This window comes from Rhinoraja longicauda, chromosome 29 (assembly GCF_053455715.1).
Source record: "Rhinoraja longicauda isolate Sanriku21f chromosome 29, sRhiLon1.1, whole genome shotgun sequence".
Classification (NCBI taxonomy): Eukaryota; Metazoa; Chordata; class Chondrichthyes; order Rajiformes; family Arhynchobatidae; genus Rhinoraja; species Rhinoraja longicauda.
The window spans coordinates 15,564,089-15,587,600 of NC_135981.1; the positions used below are offsets into that span (position 1 = coordinate 15,564,089).

General features: G+C 41.6%; 1 protein-coding gene across 2 annotated transcripts in view; it reads right to left on the reverse strand.

Annotated features, from left to right (window-relative positions):
* LOC144607482 (breast cancer type 1 susceptibility protein homolog) overlaps positions 1-23,512 on the reverse strand; it is a 70,867-nt gene that overhangs the window by 34,743 nt on the left and 12,612 nt on the right. For both annotated transcript variants that reach the window (XM_078424356.1, XM_078424357.1), the window contains 7 exons: positions 21,452-21,540; positions 19,091-19,230; positions 13,442-13,541; positions 11,489-11,537; positions 10,834-10,982; positions 5,069-8,641; positions 1,496-1,581 (listed from right to left, as the gene is read on the reverse strand). In XM_078424356.1, the coding sequence (XP_078280482.1) occupies positions 1,496-1,581; positions 5,069-8,641; positions 10,834-10,982; positions 11,489-11,537; positions 13,442-13,541; positions 19,091-19,230; positions 21,452-21,540 (4,186 nt within the window). The remainder of the gene's footprint in view (positions 1-1,495; positions 1,582-5,068; positions 8,642-10,833; positions 10,983-11,488; positions 11,538-13,441; positions 13,542-19,090; positions 19,231-21,451; positions 21,541-23,512) is intronic.

Here is a 23,512-nt window from a genome sequence, read left to right on the forward strand (position 1 = left end):
GACGAATTACCGATGGTGATGAGACAGAAGTGAGATCGATCGGCTGACCAAATGGTGCCAGCACAACAACCTGGCTTTCAATGTCAGTAAGACCAAGGAACTGGTTGTGAACTTTGGAAGAGCAAGGATGAGGACTCATAAACCTGTCTACTTCAACAGGACGATGGTGGAGAGAATCAAAAGCATCAAATTTCTGGGTGTGCATATTTCTGAAGATCTTTCCTGCACCCAGCACACTGATGTAATTATAAATAAAGCGCATCAACGCCTCTACTTCCTGAGATTACAGAGATTTGGCATGTCAGCGAGGATTCTCTTGAACTTCTATAGGCATACTGTAGAGAGCATGTTGACTGGTTGCATCACTGGCAACTTGATTGCCCAGGAGAGAAAAAGACTGCACAAAGTTGTGAACACTTCCCAGTCCATCTAAGGTCTCCCCACCATCGAACAGATTTACCGGAGTCGTTGCCTCAAAAAGGCAGCCAACATCATCAGCGCCCCACACCACCCCGGCCACACACTCATTTCACGCCTGCTATGGGGAAGAAGGTACAGGAGCCCGAGTCCAGCTTCTTCCCTACAGCCGTTAGGCTATTAAACACTACAACCTCAAATAAGTTCTGAACTACAGAGACTATTATTGTTATTATTGTACTATTATTGTTAGTTTGCTTTTTACGTGTGCGCATGGTTGTGTATGCATGTGTATACACACACTGAACTTTTTTTTCCTCATTAATTATGTTGTTTACATATTCTGTTGTGCTGCTGCATGTAAGAATTTCATTGTTCTATCTGGGACATATGACAATAAAACACTCTTGACTCTCGAGCAGATCAGAGGGGAGCGCAGGAAGCTGGGTTGCAGGATATAATACCAACATTACCTGATGAGCCACGTTCTGAATCATCAGATTTTCGAATGGTTGGATAGTGTATTAATTAGACTTTTACTGCATCTAAATTATTAAATTATTTAAATGTTGGTTTTAGAACATACTTTGTGAGACAGAAATAGAGAGAAAAACACAGCTAGATCAATAAATTCCATCAATTCCTACCAATCTAAACATCTTTTCAGCTTAGGTGCTTACAATGCAAAATAAGTCATTTCAGAACCTTTATGCGATGCAGTTTTTTCTATGCAGTATTTAGGATCGGCAAGCAAATGCCTTATTTTGCAAATAAGGCAAGCAAATGCCTTATTTTGCAAACTCTTGTCTAACAAAAGAATTGTTGAACTTTGCAGCTGGAGGTAAGCAACCATTAAATTAACTAAATTAAAAAATGAAATCAAACCATTACTCCAATATTTTACACAACTGCCCTACAGACAAGTCTAAAAAGGGCAAAACGTCACAGTTCAAATGGTAAGAACACTTATAATAAGTGAAGCCGTAATTAATTGGCAATATTTGTTTCATTTTGTAAAGAGTTACATTTCAAAAAAGCTCTTTTGACTTTGAACACAAAATAAAAATCAGCATCATACCTGCGTTGTGAGAAACTCGCACTCTGGAGAGAAGGAATCGCCCGTGTGGCTGGCATCACTGTCGTAATGTGGCACTGTTCTTCCTTCTGCAAGTCAGAGTTGGAATTTTATTATCTAAATGCTGACTCCAGGACAGTCAATATGGTGGTACAGTGGCGCAACAGTAGAGTTACTGCCTCACAGCATCAGAGACCCGGGTTCGATCCTGACTACGGGTGCTGTCTGTACATTCTCCGTGACAGCGTTGGTTTCCTCCAGGTGCTCCGGTTTCTTCCCACATTCCAAAAACGTGCAGGTTTATAGGCCAATTGGCTTCATAAATTGCTCTTTGTGTCTAGGATGCAAAACTAGGATAACAGAACTAGGGTACGGGGACCGTTGGTTGGAATGGACTGGGGAGGGGGGGAATGAATAGCTGTATCTCTAAACTGAAACTCAAACAGAAAAAGGCTGGAAATATTCACACCGATGCTTTCCTCTCCAAAATTAATATTCTTTTCAATGAGGTTAAATGTAGGACCCATGACCCAAAGCAAGGTAATCAGCATGCGTTGCGGCAGTAGTTAAAGCTCTTAACGCATATTACCCCCATCTTCACAGAGAGGGATGATACCAACAGCATATTTAAGGTGAACAAGTGGAAATACTTGATAGGAGAAACAGTCAAAAGAAATATAAGCGATGTAGCATTTTTTTAAATGGATAAAAACACTTGCACCAGAGAAAATTGCAGATGCTGTGGCTGAGAGTTTCAATTTTCATAAAGGTGTACTGATCAAGAGGATTGGAGGACGGCTAATATTGGATTATTATTTAAACAGGGCGTAGGGGATAAGACAATCACAGACCAATGTAACTGCAGTTCTGCCCAAATTATTTGAATAATGAAATTATGTGGGACTATTAAGAAAAATAATGTAGGAGTGACAAAGAAAGATTTATTTACCCAGAGGGTAATAGAGATATGGATTCACTGTTAAGGGTGGGGGTGGGGATGGAGACAGAAACTCTCATCACATTTGAAAAGGTTTTGGATGTGCAGAGCCATGACCTGCAGGGTCATGAAACTAATGCAAAGATGGGATTTGGCAACACTGAATGGGCTTCTGCATTTTAATGTGAAAGGGGCAAAGCTTAAAGGAGATATGCGGGACAAGTTATTTTTGTACACAAAGAATGGTGGGTGTCAGGGACCGCTGCCAAGGGTGATACAATAGTGGTGTTTAAGATAGGCATGTGAATATGCAGGGTATGGGGGAGGAAATGGACCATGTGCAGGCAGAGGTTAACTTAACTTGTCATTCTGCACAGATAATGTGAGAATAAGGCCGGTTCCTATGCTCTACTGTTCTGTGATCTGATCTACAAGTTTGATTCATTTAAGCAGCGGTTTCATTTTAATGTTCTGATGGATGCTTGCTGACCTGGAACATTAACTCACATTTTCTCAGATGCTCCCCAACATGTTGAATTTTTTCCAAAGTTGGTTTTTGTTTCAGGATTTTCAAAAGCTGCAGTTTTTTTGCTGATTGCGTTGGTTTATTTTCTCACCACCACAATAAAATGTTCCAGGGCAATCTCCAATAAGTAGGGCCTTGTTTAGGCAGCTAATAATTCTGATGTTACTCCCAGTTTCTCTTTAGACCAAATAGCGAGAGAAAGAATGAAATAGTAGTTGCAGGTTCCATTCTGCTTTTCGTCGGAACTGTTCATTCATTATCTGCTAGAAATCCCCGAGCACTAAATCACATATATTTTTAATAATAGTGGCAATTACCTCTGAAATTAAAAAGTAAATCATCAAGGATGCATCGTGAATATGATTAAGTGCATCATGCTGATATCCGTATTACGTGCCAAAGAAGGAGACATCAGTTAAATACTTTGTCAGAGAGCTATACAGCAATGGAACCCCAGCCCTTTGCATCTTGTCCATGAAGCCAAATTGGTATACTGGGCGAGTCCCCTTTGCCTGGGCGAGTACCCCACCCCAGTCTCTTGCACTCAAAAGAATAAAGACCCACACTATAAACATCTCCCTACAACCCAAGCCTGCAAGCACAGGCAAATTCCTGTCAAATCTCTTCTGCACTCTGTGCAACTTCAATGTATCTTTCTTTTAGTTAATACATCATAAAACAATGCAGCATCCAAAAAGCTGGCATGACCAGTCCCTTAAAAACCCCATCAAAATGGAAAACATTTATATTTCTTTGACTATCATCTTACCCACCTTCAAATTTCATTGCATTGTATTTATCGAAGGTCCCGGTGAGCAAGGACACACACCCACTAACACTGCTGCAGATGCCCAGTCTGATTATTGGCTAGCTGTTCCATGATGGTGCTTGTTAGCATCTTTGAGAGGCTGCCAAAAGATCCAATGATCTGCGGTTTGGATTTTCCCTTTCCCAATTCTAATCACAATTGCATAACAGCACGAGGGGATCTCCAATGTCCAACCGCACCAGAGAACACTGATGGCCTCAGCAAGGAATGAAAAATGTCAGCTTTCAAGACTCTATGTTCACATATTTAAAAGAGAGCAAAGATTGGAACACGAGGTAACATAAGAAAGTACAAGAAATATCACAAAAAATCTAAGTTTATAAAACAATAGAATTTTGAAATTATGTAGGAAGAAATGTGTAGGAAAGAACTGCAGATGCTGGTTTAAACCGGAGACAGACACAAAGTATTGGAATAACTCAGTGGGACAGGCAGCATCTCTGGAGAGAAGGAATGGGTGACGTTTCGGGTCGAGACCCTTCTTCAGACTTAAGAACCCTTCTTCGGTCTGAAGGGTCTCCATCCAAAACGTCACTCATTCCTTCTCTCCAGAGATGCTGCCTACTTCAGCAGTTTGTGTCTAAGAATTATGAAATAATTCAAAATAAAGACAAATACTTTGACAAGCAGATGGTTATGGTTCAAAGCTGGATGAGCATCAAAGATGACCTATAATGTCATCAAAAAAATGGTTTCACTTAAAAATATATAATATTTCCAGTATTTTTAACAACCAACATTGGTAGAGCAGCGGTTAAACCATTGGACTGGTACTGCAGACACCTGGACAAATAATCCAGAAAAAATGTTCAAATCCTATCGCAGCAGCTGCGGAATTTAATTTCATTTAATAATCTGATATTGCAAAAGAGTAATCAGTTTTCTAGGCTTTTCGCAGTTTGCTGATTCCACGAGGGAATGCTGCAACTATACAACCACATATACTCCAAAATTCTTGGTCATATTTCCACCACCATCATTAGTTTTGACCATTGCAGTTCTTTTCATCACAAAATTGCCATAAGCAAAACACAAAGAGCTGGAAGAACTCATTGGGTCAGGCAGCACCCATGAAAAGAATGGACAGTGGTTTCAGGTTGGAACATTTTTTTTTCAGTCTCAGGTTGCTGCCTGATCCACTGAGTTCCTCCGGAGTGTATGATTTTCTCAGGATTCCAGCATCTACAATTTCTTTTATCTACAGTTCAAACACTATCTTAAACATATTTGACTCCCAAAATGCCACACCTAAAAGTTGTGGCTGCAGATAGGAAGCAGGCGTACCTTTCCAAGTTTTGTTGGTCTTTTCCCACCGAATTTCAGATGCAGACAAATTTAAAGCCTTTTTTTGTTTGCGAAGTGTCTTGTGGCTCATTTTTGGCTGTGGACTAGGATTGGGGGATGAACCATCAGAAGGAGAAGAAAACAGGTCTGGAGATTCTTCCGATTCTTGGCTTGGGGAAAGGGATGCATTTTGTGGACAATCTTTACCTTCACTCTCATCCAATTTATTTACTTCAGTGAAAACTGTCTTTCTAATTTCTGTGTTCTGATTTGGCAATGAAGTGTTTTGCACTTGGGAGGTTTTCAAAGTCAGACAAGTTGTGCTTAAGGGACTCTGTGACACCGATTGAGTTTTTGAACTCGACTTGTTGAATCCAAATAGCTGAAAACAAGGCAAGTCGTCATCATCACTTGTTTCAGATTCTGAGGTTGATAATTTTACTGCTCGTTTCTTGCAGCCTCTCGCCCGACCTCGGGAAGAGTTTTGTAAGCTGCTGTTGAGTTCTGAAATGTCCTCATATCGTTCGAGTTGTACATGATCACCTCTAACTTTACACTCACTTTGTAGTTCATCTCGCACATTCACTGCATTTTTAACAATATTTTTATGGAAACTTGGCTTGGCAGAAGAATCAAATAGCTCAAAAGTAATTTGCAAATTCTCACCAACTTTATTTCCTGCAGTGTTGCTTTTGTTTGCATTAGAATACATAAATGGAGAATGGTAATTTGCTCTATCAGCTAATTTAATCAATTCACGTTCAGTCGTCCGGTCTACATTCTCAGGTACTTCATGTAATTCACTATTTTCATAAAATTCTCTTGTTTTTAGTAATTTATCTGATTCTCTTTCATGGTAAATATCTTTTTCAATTTCTACAACCTCTTCAATCTCGCCAGTTGAAAAAAAATCAACTGCTGAATGGACATTGGATTCAAGTTCTAGGTGTAAAACATTCTGCTGAACCTCTTGGTCAACAACAGTATCTTTAACTAAATTTGCAGCTTTAAGCTGAGAATTGTTGTTTGTGTTTCTATTTAGCTCACCAGTTTGGCTTGATCTATCAGAATCAAATTCTTCTTTCTCTGTAGTATCCAAAGAACTACATTTTGATCCTTTTTTTCTGAGCAACCTGTTCTTTCGCTTCCCCTTTGTCCTATTTGACAGAGGCACCATCTGTTGGCCATGCTCTGGAAGTACAGGAGGAAGAGGCAAAGATGCTGTGGGAGGAACAATTTCAACAGAATCTCGTTCAGCCCTGTTCAGCTGCTGCAGACCATTATTTAATTCAGAAGAGCACTGCTTATTAGCTTTAACCTCATTGGAAACCCGAGTTTCTTTGAACCCAGTTGTTGTTTTATCCAAATTCAATTTTCCAGTTTTTCGACGTGAAATAAAGTTTCTGTCATCCTTTCTATTTATGGCAGCTCTTTTAATTGTGTCCTTAGACTTTCCAGGCTGTGTCTGGGAAGTTGGAGATCCTCGGCACCCATCTCCCACAGATTGGCAGCTTGTGGTTGGCAAAAGAATGAACGATTTCCGTTTTGCTCGCTTGAATGATTTGAGAAGCTGCTCAGTGTCCACTTCACTGTCTCCAGTAATCTCCTTCGCTCCAGGCAGCTTTGCAGTCACTGCCTCACCACTGTTTTCTTCACTGCTCAGAGCTGCTATCCTTGAATTATTTTCAGACATAAACATTGTATCATTTGAGCTCAACTTTCCCACTTCTGCACAACTGGAATGGACATTTGGACCACCATGTTCTCTCTCGGGAACTTGCCCTGCTGCCAGTAACAACACACTGGTCTCTGAGCTGGAACCTTGTGAAGCTATTGGGAAAGATGAACGCTCATGAGACAGTGGATGTTCGGCTAGCAGTGCAGCATTACCAGTCTCTGCTGTCTTATTGCAGTCTCTTGATTGCCTCGCCTTGTCACCTGATAACCCACGTGCAGCCCCATCTTCAAGTTCCTCGACCACACATTTTCCACAAGATGTAAAGTTTTCATTTGAACAATTAGCATTGGATAACTGCTCATTGCCGTCTTGAGCTATGATATCCTCCATAGTTAAACTTTCAGTTTCGGCACACACAATGTTTTCCACATTCTGAACTGAAGGTGCAATATCTACTCCAGTACCAAGTGGTGAATGCAACCTGGTCAGTTCAGGTGTCTTTTTGCCTTCCATGACTATCTTTTCATCCAGAAGCTTCAGCCTGCTGCTTCGTCTGGTAGTCCTTACTTCTAGTTCTGTTTTCACAGTTCCTTCACTACTGGGAAAACTGTCAATCTTGTTTTCATTCATATCGGTGTGGCTGCTTCTGGGACTTGCTCTTACAAGCTGGTTGACTAACTGCAAAGGTTTTGTTCTTTTTTTGGCCTGTTTTGCCGAAAGCTTTTTTCCTTTTTTACCCAAAACTTTGTTGGTGTTTTTCTTGCCTTCAGCATCAGTCTTGCTCAAATCCAAATCAGGCTGTTGCTGATTTTGCTTGCAGACTTCTTCCAAATGCTCAGTTCCCACAGTCTCACCACAAACAACTTCTTTTGGAATGGTGACAATGGGCTTGCCTTCCTGTTTACTATCTGATGATTTTTCTATCATTTCTTCATGTGCCTCATTTTCGGTGTCCCGAGGTATGAGAACATGCTCCTGATCTATTTTGGTGTTTGCATTCCAGACGCCAACAGGATAACCTTCATCATTAATTGACGTCTTTATAAAGTCTTCAGGATGTAGCCCATTGCTTCTCGTTTTTCCCTTTTGCGTTTTATTACAACTAATCTCATGAACAGGTTCCTTATCGGACAGTAAATCATCACTTTTGCCTTCAGATCTAAAAGTCCAGTTTATGGGGGCACTTTTTCTTTTGTCTCGCTTATAGGTTTTCCCAAATACTTTGTTTTTAATGTCAATCGCTAATGCTTTTGTTACATCTCTGTCCTTTTTTAAAGGTGATGCAAGATGGTCAAACTCCACTTTTTCAGTCTCAGCTGAACTAGAAGCTTCCTCACAAGAGGCAAGACAGCTCTCTTTTTCTGCTAAAGAATCTGAATCAGTGTTCTGGTCACATGGATTCGAGTCAACACCAAGCCTTGCCACCTCATCAACGTTAATTTTGGACAACCATTCACTGACTTTTTTCATAATTCTCTGGCTTTTTCTCTTGGATACTTTGAGAACTGATGAATTATTAGAGTCATTCCCATTTCTCTGAAAATCAATTTTATCTCCACCTATCCAATTAGAATCTTTTTGGTTCTGGTTATCTAACATTTCCAAGTCCTTTTTCAACACATTGTTCTCTGAAGACAATGGCACCAGACCGTCAGTGACGAGCTTCTTTCCATCGGTGCGACTTTCTGGGTTCACCATTTTTATAGCATGCTTCACAAATTTTTCATTGACTTTGTCAACCGGAGACCCAAGCTGCTCTCTAGGCACCTCCGGGCTGCAGAAGCTACTTTCAGGTTTGTTGCCCGTCATTTGTTTTATTCCTGCCTCAGATTCAGTCGCACAGGAATAATCACCAGCATCAGTGTTTGCAGTCTCTTCTGACACTTCATTATCATCTACAAATTAAAGACATTTTCAAACACAATCACTAAGGATTAGCTTTGATTGGCATTTTGGTTTTTAATCTCTTACTTGTGTATGCTTATCCTTTAAATCAAATTCAAAACCTCAGACAATATTTTCCTCTTTCAGCAATAAAACAAAACTCAAAAGTAATCTGCCAGTTCTCATCTTGGCAAACATTATCTTAATTTGATGATAGAAGTTATAAAGATCGGTTTTCAAACGATCACAAATGGAGGATTAGTGCTAACTGAGAGCTCGGCACCTATAATAAATAGAATTTATTGAAACCTACCATGAGCAGAAATCCTTTAGTCTAGCTATATGAGTCCAGCCACACAAATTTAATCAGTCAATACTTGTAACACTTAAATCCATCATTATTATTTCATCAAGTGTTTTTTGTGGATTAAACATTTTGTTGCAATAAAGATCTCTTGATTGAGGGATTCAACCTATTTAACATTCTAGCATTTAATTTTCTTTTTTTTCATACTACTTCCCCCTTACCAATTATTATAAACCTCAATAATCCAGTGGTTTTTTTCATGCTCCATAATCCTCGCCCAATTTTTGGGATCCTTCATAGGCATCTTGCAAAATTCTCCTGTGTTACACCTGCTCATGAGGTGGTTGTCCTATCCTTTATGTAATCTTTTGTTCCATTTCCCTCTTTAGTCTGTTCTGTCCTTGGCAGAGCTTTGTGCTATCTTAGTCCTATTCTATGCAATGTTCTAGCCTTGCCAACTCACCATTTTTCAAGAAATCTTTTAAGCAACATTTCAGGAAGGTTGAGCAAGTTAGTCACTGGAAAATCTACATCAATCAATTCTACATGGCTCAATGATCCCAGGTACTTTTGTACAGTATTGATCAGAATGTGGCTATCAAAGAAACATTAGAAAGAGGTAGTTATGTACATTACAATGACACCAGTGCAGCAGCCAGTAAATTCTGAAGACAATTTGTCTTCTCTCTTTCTTAAACTTTAATCACTTTCCCCAATCAACTTTAATCAAAAACCTGTTCAATGGCACTAATTGTTTTCACCTAAAAGATGCAATAGGCAAGAACAGGAAGGGAGCAAACTCTGGTGATCTTAGAACAAGCAGTAAGATATAGTTAATCAATGCCAGCCATGTGCTGTCTGAGGTATTAGTGGCTCACAAAAAAAAAAGAAAATGGGTACTTGGGCAAAATAAATGGCAGGCTTATACATGTCCATAGATAAAACTAATTCTCCTTGTATTCTATTCCTTTATTTTGGAAAGCAAGAAACCTCAATGTTATTTAATACTAAAAGAAAGTATCACTTTCTTAACTGGCACTTCTGTTAGAATTGTGCCTCTGGCTTTTTTCATTCTTCCCACCGACATGTTGCACTTTGTATTTCTCAGCAATAAACCTTATACTCTTATAAATAAATCTTATCTCTTTTTTTCTTCCTCAGTCGCTGCCTGAACTGCCGAATGTTTCCAGCATTTTCTGTTGTTGTTTTGCATTTCCAATTCAGTAGTTTTTGAACATTTTGATACATTCAGCTTATCTTCTTGAAGTCTTTTGCTAATATGCTCAACATCATTATCATCTCAAAGGGATAAGTGCGCATGCAGCTCACCAACAATGCTTCACATCCTAACACACGGCATCCCTGTGTGGTATCTCAGCTGCACGGAGGCAGAGAGGAAAGCTCTTCAGCGGGTAGTCCATAGAGCTCAGAAGACTATCGGAACACAGCTACCAGCCTTGGAGGGTATCTACAACACACGATGCCTCAGAAAAGCCACCAGCATCCACAAAGACTCTTCACACCCCTACAACAGTCTGTTCGAACTTCTACCATCGGGCAGCCGATACAAGGCCTTCTACGCCCGCACCTCCAGACTCAGGAACAGCTTCATCCCCAGTGCCATAGCTGCTATGAACCGGTCCTGCTGAGCCGGATGGTCACATCGCACAGTGAACCGGCACAGATCTACTTGCACTTTATTCAGTTTTAAAACTGTTCTAATCAGTTTCATTGGGTTGTTTAAATTAATACTGATTAGCTCATTGTTTTATTGCATCGTATGGGAGGCGCATTCCCAATCTCGTTGTACCCCTGTACAATGACAATAAAGATATATTGTATTGTATTGTGCACTCGAGTTAAGTATGAAGTGTCGTCAATATAGAAATAACATACCCATTTCTGATGAAAACAGTTCCTCCAACACTGGTTTAGATACTTCTGATTTATTTTCCTCGATATGCTTTTCATCATTGTCACATTGATCTGCTTTCTCTTCTTCAAGAGTGGCTTTCTTATTCACAGTAGTTTGCTGCAGCGTTAACCTATGGAAGAAACAAGAATTAAAACCCTTCCTTTTCTCCAGAGATGCTGTCTGACCTGCTGAGTTACTCCAGCTATTTTTGTCTATCTCCAGAATTATAACGATGGATTTCAGTCATTGTTTAATTCATATTTGCAATGACTATTTTAAAGAGGAATGATTTGGAAAGAACATCTTATCGGCACAGAAAAAAGAAAGGGCTACATGCTCAAAACTACCACTATACGTTAAGTTAAAACTAATCCTCAAAATTGCAAATTGATGACACGCAGTGAAACCCAACTGCAAACTAATATAAATTCCCATAGAAAACTATCAATTTCAAGCATTCAATTCAGGCAACAAGCCCCTACAATCAACTCTCAATAAGATAATTTTGTTAATTTATTTCTCACAGCAATTTCTAATTTAGGGCTGATTGTCCACTATCACACTGCCACAAAACAATGCCATAAACTACAGACAGGATACATTTATACAACTCCTGATCCGTGAAGATTCACTTACTTTTCCTTAATATGTGCTCTGAACAAAGATTCCTCAGAAGAATCTGAATCTGCAATACAAAAGACAAATACTAAACAAATGAAGTTTGACTAAATAGCCTTCGTCATTCAGATAACATACTTCAAGTTTAAGATGTACTCCAACATTGAACGCATATTCAAATCTAACATTAAAAAGTAATGTACGGCTAGTGTGAATAACTACCATGCAAAATAAAGCACTGCTCCATCTGCTGTGCAGGGAGAAGCAAGGTGCTATCGCTGGTAGAGATCACAGCAGTGGAGATCTGGGTTCAATCCAAACCTCCTGGTACTTTGTGTATGGAGTTTGCACATTCTCCCTATGGCCAAAAGCTGGAGTAACTCAGCGGGACAGGCAGCATCTCTGGAGAGAAGGAATGAGTGAGGTTTCAGGTTGAGACCCTTCTTCAGACTGGTTAGGGAAAAGGGAAAAAAGAGATATAGATGGTGATGTGGAGAGATAAAGAACAATGAATGAAAGATAAGCAAAAATGTAACGATGATAAAGGATACAGGCCATTGTTCACTGTAGGGTGAAAATGAGAAGCTAGTGCGACTCGGGTGGGGGACGGATAGAGAGAGAGGGAATGCCAGGTCTACCTGCAGTGAGAGAAATCAATATTCATACCACTGGGCTGTAAGCTGCCCAGGCGAAATATGAGATGCTGTTCCTCCAATTTGCGTTTAGCCTCACTCTGACAATGGAGGAGACCGAGGACAGAAACGTCTGTGTAGGAATGGGAAGGAGAATTAAAAGGTCTAGCAACTGCGAGATCAGGTGGGTTCAAGCGGGCCGAGTGAAGGTGTTCTGCGAAACAATCGCCCAGTCTGCATTTGGTCTCGCCGATGTACGAGAGTCCACATCTTGAACAACGGATACAGTAGATGAGGTTGGAGGAGGTGCAAGTGAACATCTGCCTAACCTGAAAGGGCTATCGGGGTCCCTGGACAGAGTCGAGGGAGGTGTTGCACCTTCTGTGGTTGCTGGGGAAGGTACCTGGGGAGAGGGTTTTTTGGGTGGGAAGGGATGAGTTGACCAGGGAGTGGCGAAGGGAGAGGTCTCTGCGAAAGGCACGGAGATAGGAAAATGTGGCGAGTGGTGGGATCCCGTTGGAGGTGGCGGAAATTTTGGAGGATTATGTGTTCTATGCGACGGCTGATGGGGTGGAAGGTAAAGACAAGGGAGAGGGGGAGCAAGGGCGGAGCACCGAGGAGACACGAAAGGTTGAGTAATTCCCTCATCACCCATTGCTTCTCTTCAAAGATGCTGTCTGTCCCGCTGAGTTACTCCAGCTTCTTGTGTCTATCTTCGGTTTAAACCAGCATCTGCAGTTCCTTACACATTCTCCCTATGGCCACTTGGTTACTACTTTGTGCTGCAGTTTCCTCCCACATCTAAAAAAAAAATGCATTGCTAGATTAATTGACCACTCTACATTAGCCTGTAATGGGCAGAATTAAAGGGGTTGCTGGGAGTGCAAAAATAATAGATTGCAGGAAAATAAGGGAGGGACAGGATTGCTTTCCACGCTAACATGGACACAATGAGTTGAATGGCTTTCTAGGTCATTGGAGAGACAGATTCCTTGCTGTACCCAAGAGAAACAGGAATGTACCCCGTAGCCAACAAACAAACAGCAATTATGTCCTCTACCAAACAGCAATTACGCCAGTTGCCAGTTCATTCATTTGCAAACTGATTATGTTTAGTGAAATATTTTCTTCATGACACGTCAGTGTAGCAAAGGAACTCTCCATCAGAGCATACACTTACAATAAGGAAAAGCCACTGGCAGCAGGTTTGAGATTGTTGAAATTTAATGCAACAACATTTTTTACCTCCAGATTAAGATGAAAGAGATGGGGATCCAGCGACATAGTCAAATAAACTGCACTGAAAAAAAAAAGTCATGCTGATCTTTAAAATGCTTACCAATCTCAACATAAACAGGTTCAACATCTATTTTCTGCCTTTTATTTCTTGTGGAAACTCTTCTGACAACTTCTGTCAAAGGAAGTCCAGTGCAAACATTCTGTATAAGAGAGCAGTTATTTCAGTATTTCTTTTTGTAATATAATTAAGAAGTTGTGAAGTTGTGTATGATACAGCTATTTCCTAGTAAACAGTCATAATTATGATGCTAAACCTGCAATGATTACATCACAATGATTGGTATTCCTGGTAAATATCACTTAAAGTCCACTGACTGGTGCTGGTGTAATACCTGTTACAATCAGAAATCAAGTATATAAATCATCTACAAACACCAAAAGGCACCAATACAAGAAATACACAGAAGACATTGCAAAGCTATGGTTTCAATTCAGTTTTCAAAGGACCTCATTGAGACACAAGAAATGTACAATCAAAACTGTTGGAATGCGAATCAGTTGACATGGGGTTGTGACTTAAAAATTTGATGAGCAGGTGCCAAAAATGTTAGGAATTTCACCACTTAAACAGTCAAAACCAAAGCTGGAATAAAACAATCTCTACCTGAGACAAAGGATATATGCAAAATAAGATTTCACCAGAAAACAACAAAAAAATCCTCAAATATAATGATGCAGCAATTACAGGGGAAAAGACAAGCTCATGGCGTCTACAATTCGCAAAAAAAACAATTAAAAGTGTGCCTTTTGTGAGATAAGTAAAAGATAGACTGAGAGCTGCTGGATGACAGAGACAAACAGCCTATTGGAAAGAAGAGATAGCAAGATTTTTTAGAATTTACACTTTGTTTGACATAGACAGAAAATAGGTGCAGAAGGAGGCCATTCGGCCCTTCGAGCCAGCACTGCCATTCATTGTGATCATGGCTGATCGTCCCCAATCAATAACCCGTGCCTGCCTTCCCATATCCCTTGATTCCACTAGCCATGCGAGCTCTATCTAACTCTCTCTCAAATCCATCCAGTGATTTGGCCTCCACTGCCCTCTGTGGCAGAGAATTCCACAAATTCACAACTCTCTGGGTGAAAACGTTTTTTCTCACCTCAGTTTTAAATGGCCTCCCCTTTATTCTAAGACTGTGGCCCCTGGTTCTGGACTTGCCCAACATTGGGAACATTTTTCCTGCATCTAGCTTGTCCAGTCCTTTTATAATTTTATATGTTTCTACAAGATCCCCTCATCCTTCTTAACTCCAGTGAATACAAGCCTAGTCTTTTCAATCTTTCCTCATATGACAGTCCCGCCATCCCAGGGATCAATCTTGTGAACCTACGCTGCACTGCCTCAATTCCAATGATATCCTTCCTCAAATTAGGAGACCAAAACTGTACACAATACTCCAGATGTGGTCTTACCAGGGCCCTATACAACTGCAGAAGAACCTCTTTACTCCGATACTGAAATCCTCTTATTATGAAGGCCAACATTCCATTAGCTTTCTTCACTGCCTGCTGTACCTGCATGCCAACTTTCAGTGACTGGTGTACAAGGACACCCAGGTCTCGCTGCACCTCCCCCATACCTAACCTAACTCCATTGAGATAATAATCTGCCTCCTTGTTTTTGCCGCCAAAGTTGATAACCTCATATTTATCTATATTATACTGCATCTGTCACGCATCTGCCCACTCACTCAACCTGTCCAGGTCACCCTGCAACCTCCTAACATCCTCTTCACAATTTACACTGCCACCCAGCTTTGTGTCATCCACAAACCTGATAGTGTTGCTTCTAATTCCCTCTTCCAAATCATTAATATATATGGTAAACAGTTGCGGCCCCAACACCGAGCCTTGCGGCACTCCACTCGCCACTGCCTGACATTCTGAAAAGGACCCGTTTACTCCTACTCTTTGCTTCCTGTCTGCCAACCAATTTTCTATCCATGTCAACACCCAACCCCCAATACCATGTGCTCTAATTTTAGTCACTAATCTCCCTTGCGGGACCTTATCAAAGGCTTTCTGAAAGTCTAGATACACTACATCCACTGGCTCCCCTTCATCCATTGTCACATCCTCAAAAAAATCCAGAAGATTAGTCAAGCATAATTTCCTTTTCATAAATCCATGCTGACTTGGACTTATCCTTTTACTGCTATCCAAATGCACCGTTATTACCTCTTTAATAATTGACTCCAGCATCTTTCCCACCACCGAAGTCAGGCTAACTGGTCTGTAATTCCCCGTTTTCTCTCTCCCTCCTTTCTTGAAAAGTGGGATAACATTAGCTATCCTCCAATCCAACTGATCCTGAATCTATTGAACATTGGAAAATGATCACCAATGCGTCCACTATTTCCAGAGCCATCTCCCTGAGGACCCTGGGATGCAGACCATCAGGCCCAGGGGATTTATCATTCTTCAGTCCCATTAGTCTACACAATACTATTTCTCACCTAATGAAAATGTCTTTCAGTTCTTCTAGATCCTCTGTCCTCCAGTACATCTGAGAGATTGTTTGTGTCTTCCTTAGTGAAGACAGATCCGAAGTACCTGTTTAACTCTTCTGCCATTTCCTTGTTACCCATAATAATTTCACCCGTGTCTGCCTTCAAGTGACCCACATTTGACTTTGCTACTCTTTTTCTCTCAACATATCTAAAGAAGCTTTTACTGTCTTTCTTTATATTCTTGGCCAGCTTCCCCTCGTACTTCATCTTTTCAGCCCGTATTGCCTGTTTTGTTACCTTCTGTTGTCCTATGAAAGTTTCCCAATCCTCTGGCTTCCGACTACTCTTTGCTGTGTTATACATCTTTTCTTTTAGTTTTATTCCATCCCCAACGTCCCTTGTCAGCCACGGTTGCCTCCTACTTCCCTTAGAATCTTTCTTCCTTTTTGGAATGAAATGAACTTGCGTCTTCCGGATTATGCCCAGAAATTCCTGCCATTGCTGTTCCACCGTCATTCCTGCTAGGATCCCTTTCCAGTCCACCCTGGCCAGCTCCTCTCTCATGCCTTCATAGTCCCCTTTGTTCAACTGCAACACTGACACTTCCGATTTAACCCTCTCCTTCTCAAATTGCAGATTAAAACTAATCATATTATGATCACTACCTCCAAGCGGTCTCTTTACCTCGAGTTCTCTTATCAAATCCGGTTCATTGGACAACACTAAATCCAGAAATGCCTTTTCTCTGGTAGGCTCCATTACAAGCTGCTCTAAGAATCCATCTCGGAGGCACTCAACAAACTCTCTTTCTTGGGGTCCAGAACCAACCTGATTTTCCCAGTCTACCTGCATATTGAAATCCCCCATCACCACAGTGGCATTACCTTTCTTACATGCCAGTTTTAACTCCTGCTGCATCTTACACCCTACATCCGGGCTACTATTTGGGGGTCTGTAGATAACACCAATTAGTGTCTTCTTGCCTTTACAATTCCTCAACTCAATCTACAGTGACTCTACCTCGTCAGTCCCTATGTCTTCCCTCACATAGCAATATCAATCTTTATCATTTAGAATAATTCAGTAGTAAAATAGATGTTTGAATGCTGAAGCTGCCAAATTGGTTGCATTGCAGATTATGAGTAACCCAATATAGATAACCCTAATTATAACGGGCCATCCCGGGGGTGAGGCAATGGCATCCGCTATAACCACCGATTAAGGGGGTAATTTTTTCAGTGAATAGACTTCTGTTGTAAAACTTGATTTCTCTCGTCTATTTTGTGCTAAGGGCACGTCGAGAATTTGTTTCAAGACTGTTGTATTTAGTGTAAGTTTATTTCACACTGTACACTACTGCTAACATGATACCAAATGAACTTTTGTACCACATAGCAATTGCCTCGTTAGTGCTTAAATGCCATTTTCCCAATCTAGAACCTTCAGCAACTTTGTGCCACTTTAAGTTGTTTCTATTAGTTTTTAAAGCGAGTTTTGTGCTAATAGAATTTGTTAACCCTTGAGAGTTCTTTACACAGAACCATAGCCTTAGTTACAACAATTTTGTCCACTATAACCAAAATCCAGACTAACATTGTGGAGACAAATTTGTCGTTACATGGAGGATATTCTCCATTTTTCCTTTGCAGTAGTGGGAAAGTTTCACAGAACATTAAGCAATTCAAAGCTGATCTTTTCCAAGTTACTAGATAACATCAGTCGCAACCAAGTTCTATGCTATCATAATTTTGTATAGCCATAACCTCAAATCCCTCACTTTACCATCGACTATGGAAGACTACATAAGAGCATCAGACACTCAAAAATAAAAGACCGACACAATGGCCATGTAAACTTTAAGTTACTGTATGCAACGGATAGAAGAAAGCATTAAAGTTAAATCATTGCAGCTCTTCCCTAGGCCTAACTATCTTTGGCTATTTCATCTATGACATACTCTCCAACGTATCATAAGAATGAATGTTTACTGCTGACTACATCAATTTCATTCAAAAATAAGTTAATGTGATAGGAGTAGAATTAGGCCATTCGGCTCATCAAGTCTACCTGTCCCTTCAAACCCCATTCTCCCGCTTCTCCCCATAACCCCGCACCCGTACTAATCAAGAATCTATCTATCTTTGCCTTAAAAATATTCATTGTCGTGGCCTCCACAGCCTTCTGCGGCAATGAATTCCAGATTCACCACCCTGACTAAAGAAATTCCTCCTCATCTCCTTCCTAAAGGAACGTCCTCAAATTTTGTTTTACTTTTGTTTTACTGTCCCGAAACAGAACAATGAAATTCTTACTTACAACAGCATAACAGGCATGTAAACATATTACTCTATAAAAACCCATAATAAACAATAAAAAAGTTATATCTATATGTACATTGGAGAACTGCATTGATCAACTACACAAATACAGTGGCTACAGCTTGGGTGTTCAGTAGAGTGACTTGCCTCCTAATAATACAACCTGTTAGATGAACATCCCATCCATTCACTCCATTATTAGCACACAATAGTTAAAGGTGAACCATTTGCACCAACCCACCAAGTCTTCTTCAAAAGTACATCCCAAAACTGCAATCACTACCACCTGGAGGGTGGATGATAGGGCACACAATGGAATCCTACTCCTACAAATCAAACATTATCAGCATCTGGAAATATATTGCCATTACTTCATCACGGAGCTTAAACAATGGAGTATCTCTAACACCATACCCTGGGAAATAGTTTCACCACATTCACTGCAGGAATGAATCAGCATTTAGAAGAGGCCATTAAATGCCAGCCTTTTCAGTAACATCTACAAATCACAGCAAAAAGAACCATCCCCATTAAGACAAAATATTGTTGTATTTGTAATATACTGAAGAATCTCACACGGAAATTGGTGACTGTCGTTTTGCATTGATAGAGCTTGTGGATGAGACAGCTTCAACCGGGAATTTTAAATATCTCAATTTATGCTGATTATAACATGGTGGAGGTTCCCCTTCTTCTTCTCCGATCTACACTTTTCTTCCATTAGGCCCATAATATTTTAATGGCTAAGGCAACAGACCATTGTTATTTATATTCAGGAGAGCAATGTGCAGTTGAAAAATATTGCCTGAAGGAAAGAGGTTTTAAAATAAATCCAATTCATAGCACTTGCGAAGAAACGCTGCTCCAACAATTTCCAGGCCAATAACACTACAGATATAAAACAGATTACTGCAGTACCAAAGTGCGACTTTTAGAGACTCCAGCAGCTAATATTGTCTGTGGGGTGTTGTTGCTCTGGGCACTGCTGTCATCTTTCCATAACTGTTTGTAAGAGTTGATCTCAGCTGGAATTGTTTTCTGAGAGTCATCAATGGAGACTAGTGGAAACGATGCATCAGAAGAAAAAAAAAGACTTCAATTACTACCTTATGTATAAAACCACATTTAATCAGCACATTTAAAACAGCTCACTTTTGAAAGCTTTCTCCATAAGTACAAAAGGCAATGTTGGTAACATTTTCTCCTGGAATTAAAAAGGGCAGAGATTTGAGTCTGCACACAAATTGGATACAAATTGCATGCAGGACTGAGAGATTCTGCATTAGTGAAGATGTTATCCTTCAGACGAAATGTTAAACTGATCCCTTGGGTTGATACATGGATCCCAGGGCAGTACTTCTAGGGAGAAGTGAGGAGGAGTTCAGGGATATCTCAGCCAATATGCATAAAAAACACATTGTCTAGTCCTGCTTGCATCGCCATTTGCGTGGACAAAAATTGGTGCTGGGTTTACTGGATTAGTACATATAAAAATAATTTTATTTGGCCATGAAATGCCGGGTAACCCAAGGCAATGAAAGACCATTAATTTTTAGAAATGCTCAAAGGAACATTTTAATCCTTATTCAGCCAACACTGCAAAATTTATACAGGAATGTTTGCTACGTTTCATATATTAGGCAGATAACATTCAACTGGTGACTGAAATTATTATGGTCTAGGAATTTCAGGTTTGCGTTTGAGGAGAGGCACCCAAATGAAACGAAGCCGATCAATGAAATAGGCCTCAATGTCACAAATAGATTTTTTTGCAAGTCCCCAGCTGAATTTAGCATGTTATACAGCGAATGCAATAAAGAAAAACTATTATCCTAATTTTCTCCAAATGTAATAAATGACAGGGTCAATAAATAATGACCAGGAAAAAAATCCACATGGAATAAAAACAATAGGATTCTTTACAGTACAATTGCATTACTGGTACAAAGTCAAGTGCACTCAATTCCAGTGACAGGCTGCCCATAATTTCAATTCAAAGCTCCAAATTACTCGCGCTTGCCAAATATTCAATAGCGATGGAATTGGATTGTACTGTCAACACCCGAATGGTTAGCACTTGGCATTAAACACCTTTCATGCAATCTTTGAGGACATTAAACGGTAAAATGGCGGCGCTGCCCTAGCAGCTGCGGCTTACCTGCGGTCCATTTGTCTTTGTGTTTTGTTGTTTTTTTGTGTCTTAATTGTCGATGTGATGTCGTGTTTTTGTGTTTGTGTACTATGTGTGTATGTGGGGGGGAGGGGGGGAACTGTAAAATTGTATTATGTGTCCCTTCCGAACGGAGACCCGACCTTTGTTTTCTGGGCCGTGTCTCCGTTCCTGCTGCGGCCTACCATCGGCCCAACTCCTGGAGCTGGCGGCCTCAAGGGCTCTGGTTCCGGACCGGACTTACCATCACCGGAGCCGGCCGTCTTCGGAGGCTGCGGGAGCGGCTGCGACTCGCCTTAGGCTCGGGCCACGTGGATGCCGACATCGGGAGCTCCGGCAGCGGCAGCGTGTTCGCCCGCCCCGGATCGCGGGGCTTGGGTCGCGGACATTTCACCGTCCGGCGCGGCCTAAGATAGGCCGCGGGATTTTTCTCTGCTGGGCGGGGGCTTCAATGTCGGGAGCCACGACCGCCCCGACGTGCAGCAACAGCGGCAGCGTGTTCACCCGCCCCGGATCGGACTTATCATCGGCGGAGCCGGCCGTCTTCGGAGGCTGCGGGAGCGGCTGCGACTCGCCTTAGGCTCGGCCCTCTGCGGACCGTCCGGCGCGGCCTGCAACCACAACAACCTGACCGTGGGAGAGGACGGCAGGAGAAGGGAAAAGACATTGTGGCCTTCCATCACAGTGAGGAGAGGACTGGAGGAGACTCACTGTGATGGATGTTTTCTTGATGGATGTTTCTTCTTTTGTGTGTTTTTGGGGTTGTGTAATTTTAATGCCTATTTCGATGCTTTTGTTGTTGGACTGTGGGTGACTGAATTTCGTCCAATTTGGATGACAATAAAGCTATCTTGAATCTTGAATCTTGAATTAACCCATGAATTAGAACACAGAATTAATTTGCATTAATGCTGCACACTGTTTTCACCCCTGTTGCATTTTTGTTTCGAGAAATAACATTTGAATTTTTGAGTAGTGTCCTAGTGTTTGCATTGTCCTGCCTCCGAGATAATGTCACAAATAATATTTAAATACTGAATACACAATATCACCAACAATAATTATACAGTACAGCTTTAGCATGTTGAGAAATACAATTAGATACTTACATTCATAACCCGTGTCCAATTCAAATGCACGGATTGTTTTGACAATTCCCTCTGCAAGTTGTTTAAATCGAGTGCTTTCCTGGAGACTCCTGAAATTAATTGTAACATGTAATAAATACTTCTAGGTCCTTTGTGACCTCTAGCACAATGAATAGGTAGGGAAGAACTGCAGATGCTGGTTTAAATCGAAGGTAGACACAAAATGCTGGAGTAACTCGGGGTCGGAGTAGCTTGGGGTCGGAGAGGAATTTCCCGGATTTTTTTCCCCCAAATTGGCCTGGGTTTTTTATCCGGTTTTTCGCCTCTCCCAGGAGATCACTCAGTTCTTTTGGGTGGGCGGTTGGAGCGGTTGGAGCAGCGGCCGGGCGGTAGGTTTAGAAACCGAGTACGGGGCTTTGTTTGGGGAGTATGAGTGCCAGGGCAGTTTATTGTTCTGGGTGTCGGATGTGGGGAATCTGGGAGTCTGATAGTCTTCCAGACATCCACATCTGCGCCAGGTGTGACGAGATGGGGCTCCTAAGGGACCGTATTAGGAACCTGGAGCGGCAGATTGATGACCTCCGTCTGGTCAGGGAGAGTGAGGAGGTTGTAGAGAGGAGTTACAGAGAGGTGGTCACTCCAAGACCACGGGAGGTAGACAAGTGGGTCACGGTTAGGGGGGGCAAGGAGCAGAGGCAGGGACTAGAGAGTACCCCGGTGGCTGTACCCCTTGGAAATAAGTACTCCTGTTTAAGTACTGTTGGGGGGAACGGCCTACCTGGGGGCAGCGACGGTGCCCGGGCCTCTGGCACGGAGTCCGGCCCTGTTGCTCAGAAGGGTAGGGAAAGGACGAAGAGAGCGATAGTAATAGGGGACTCTATAGTGAGGGGGTCAGATAGGCGATTCTGTGGACGCAGTCGGGAGACCCGGATGGTGGTTTGCCTCCCTGGTGCCGGTGTCCGGGATGTGTCTGAGCGTGTCCAGGATATCCTGAAAGGGGAGGCAGAGGAGCCAGAGGTCGTGGTACATATAGGTACCAACAATATAGGTAGGATAAGGGAAGAGGTCTTGAAAGGAGAATTTAGGGGGCTAGGAAGAGAGTTAAAAAAAAAGGACTTCCAAAGCAATAATCTCAGGCTTACTGCCTGTGCCACGCGATAGTGAGAATAGGAATGGAGTGAGGTGGAGGATAAATACGTGGCTGAGGAACTGGTGCAGGGAGCAGGGATTCAAGTTTCTGGATCATTGGGACCTCTTCTGGGGGAAGTATGACCTGTACAAAAAGGACGGGTTGCATCTGAACCTGAGAGGAACCAATATCCTGGTGGGGAGATTTGCTAAGGTAATTGCGGAGACTTTAAACTAGCACGGTTGGGGGGAGGGACTCAAACACAGATAGCTAATAGGCAGTGTGTGAGGCAGGAGGCAGAAAAGGGAAACACTGAGACCCAATATGTAGGAGAGAAAGAAGGGAAAAGAAATAAACTGAGAAAAAGAAATGATGGGTCCCTTAAATGTGTATATTTTAATGCTAGGAGCATTGTAAGAAAGGTGGATGAGCTTAGAGCCTGGATTGACATCTGGAAGTATGATGTTGTGGCGATCAGTGAAACATGGTTGCAGGAGGGTTGCGATTGGCAATTAAATATTCCAGGATTTCATTGTTTCAGATGTGAAAGAATCGGAGGGGCAAGAGGTGGGGGTGTTGCATTGCTTGTCAGGGAGGATATCACAGCAGTGCTTTGGCAGGACAGACTAGAAGGAGTTTGTACGTTCTCCCCGTGACCTGCGTGGGTTTTCTCCGAGATCTTCGGTTTCCTACCACACTCCAAAGACGTGCAGGTATGTAGGTTGATTGGCTGGGTAAATGTTTTAAAAAAATTGTCCCTAGTGGGTGTAGGATAGTGTTAATGTACGGGGATCGCTGGGCGGCACGGACTTGGTGGGCTGAAAAGGCCTGTTTCCGGCTGTATATATATGATATGATATGATATGATAAGGCTCGATTAGGGAGGCTGTTTGGGTGGAACTCAGAAATGAGAAAGGTTTAGCAACACTTATAGGGGTGTATTATAGACCGCC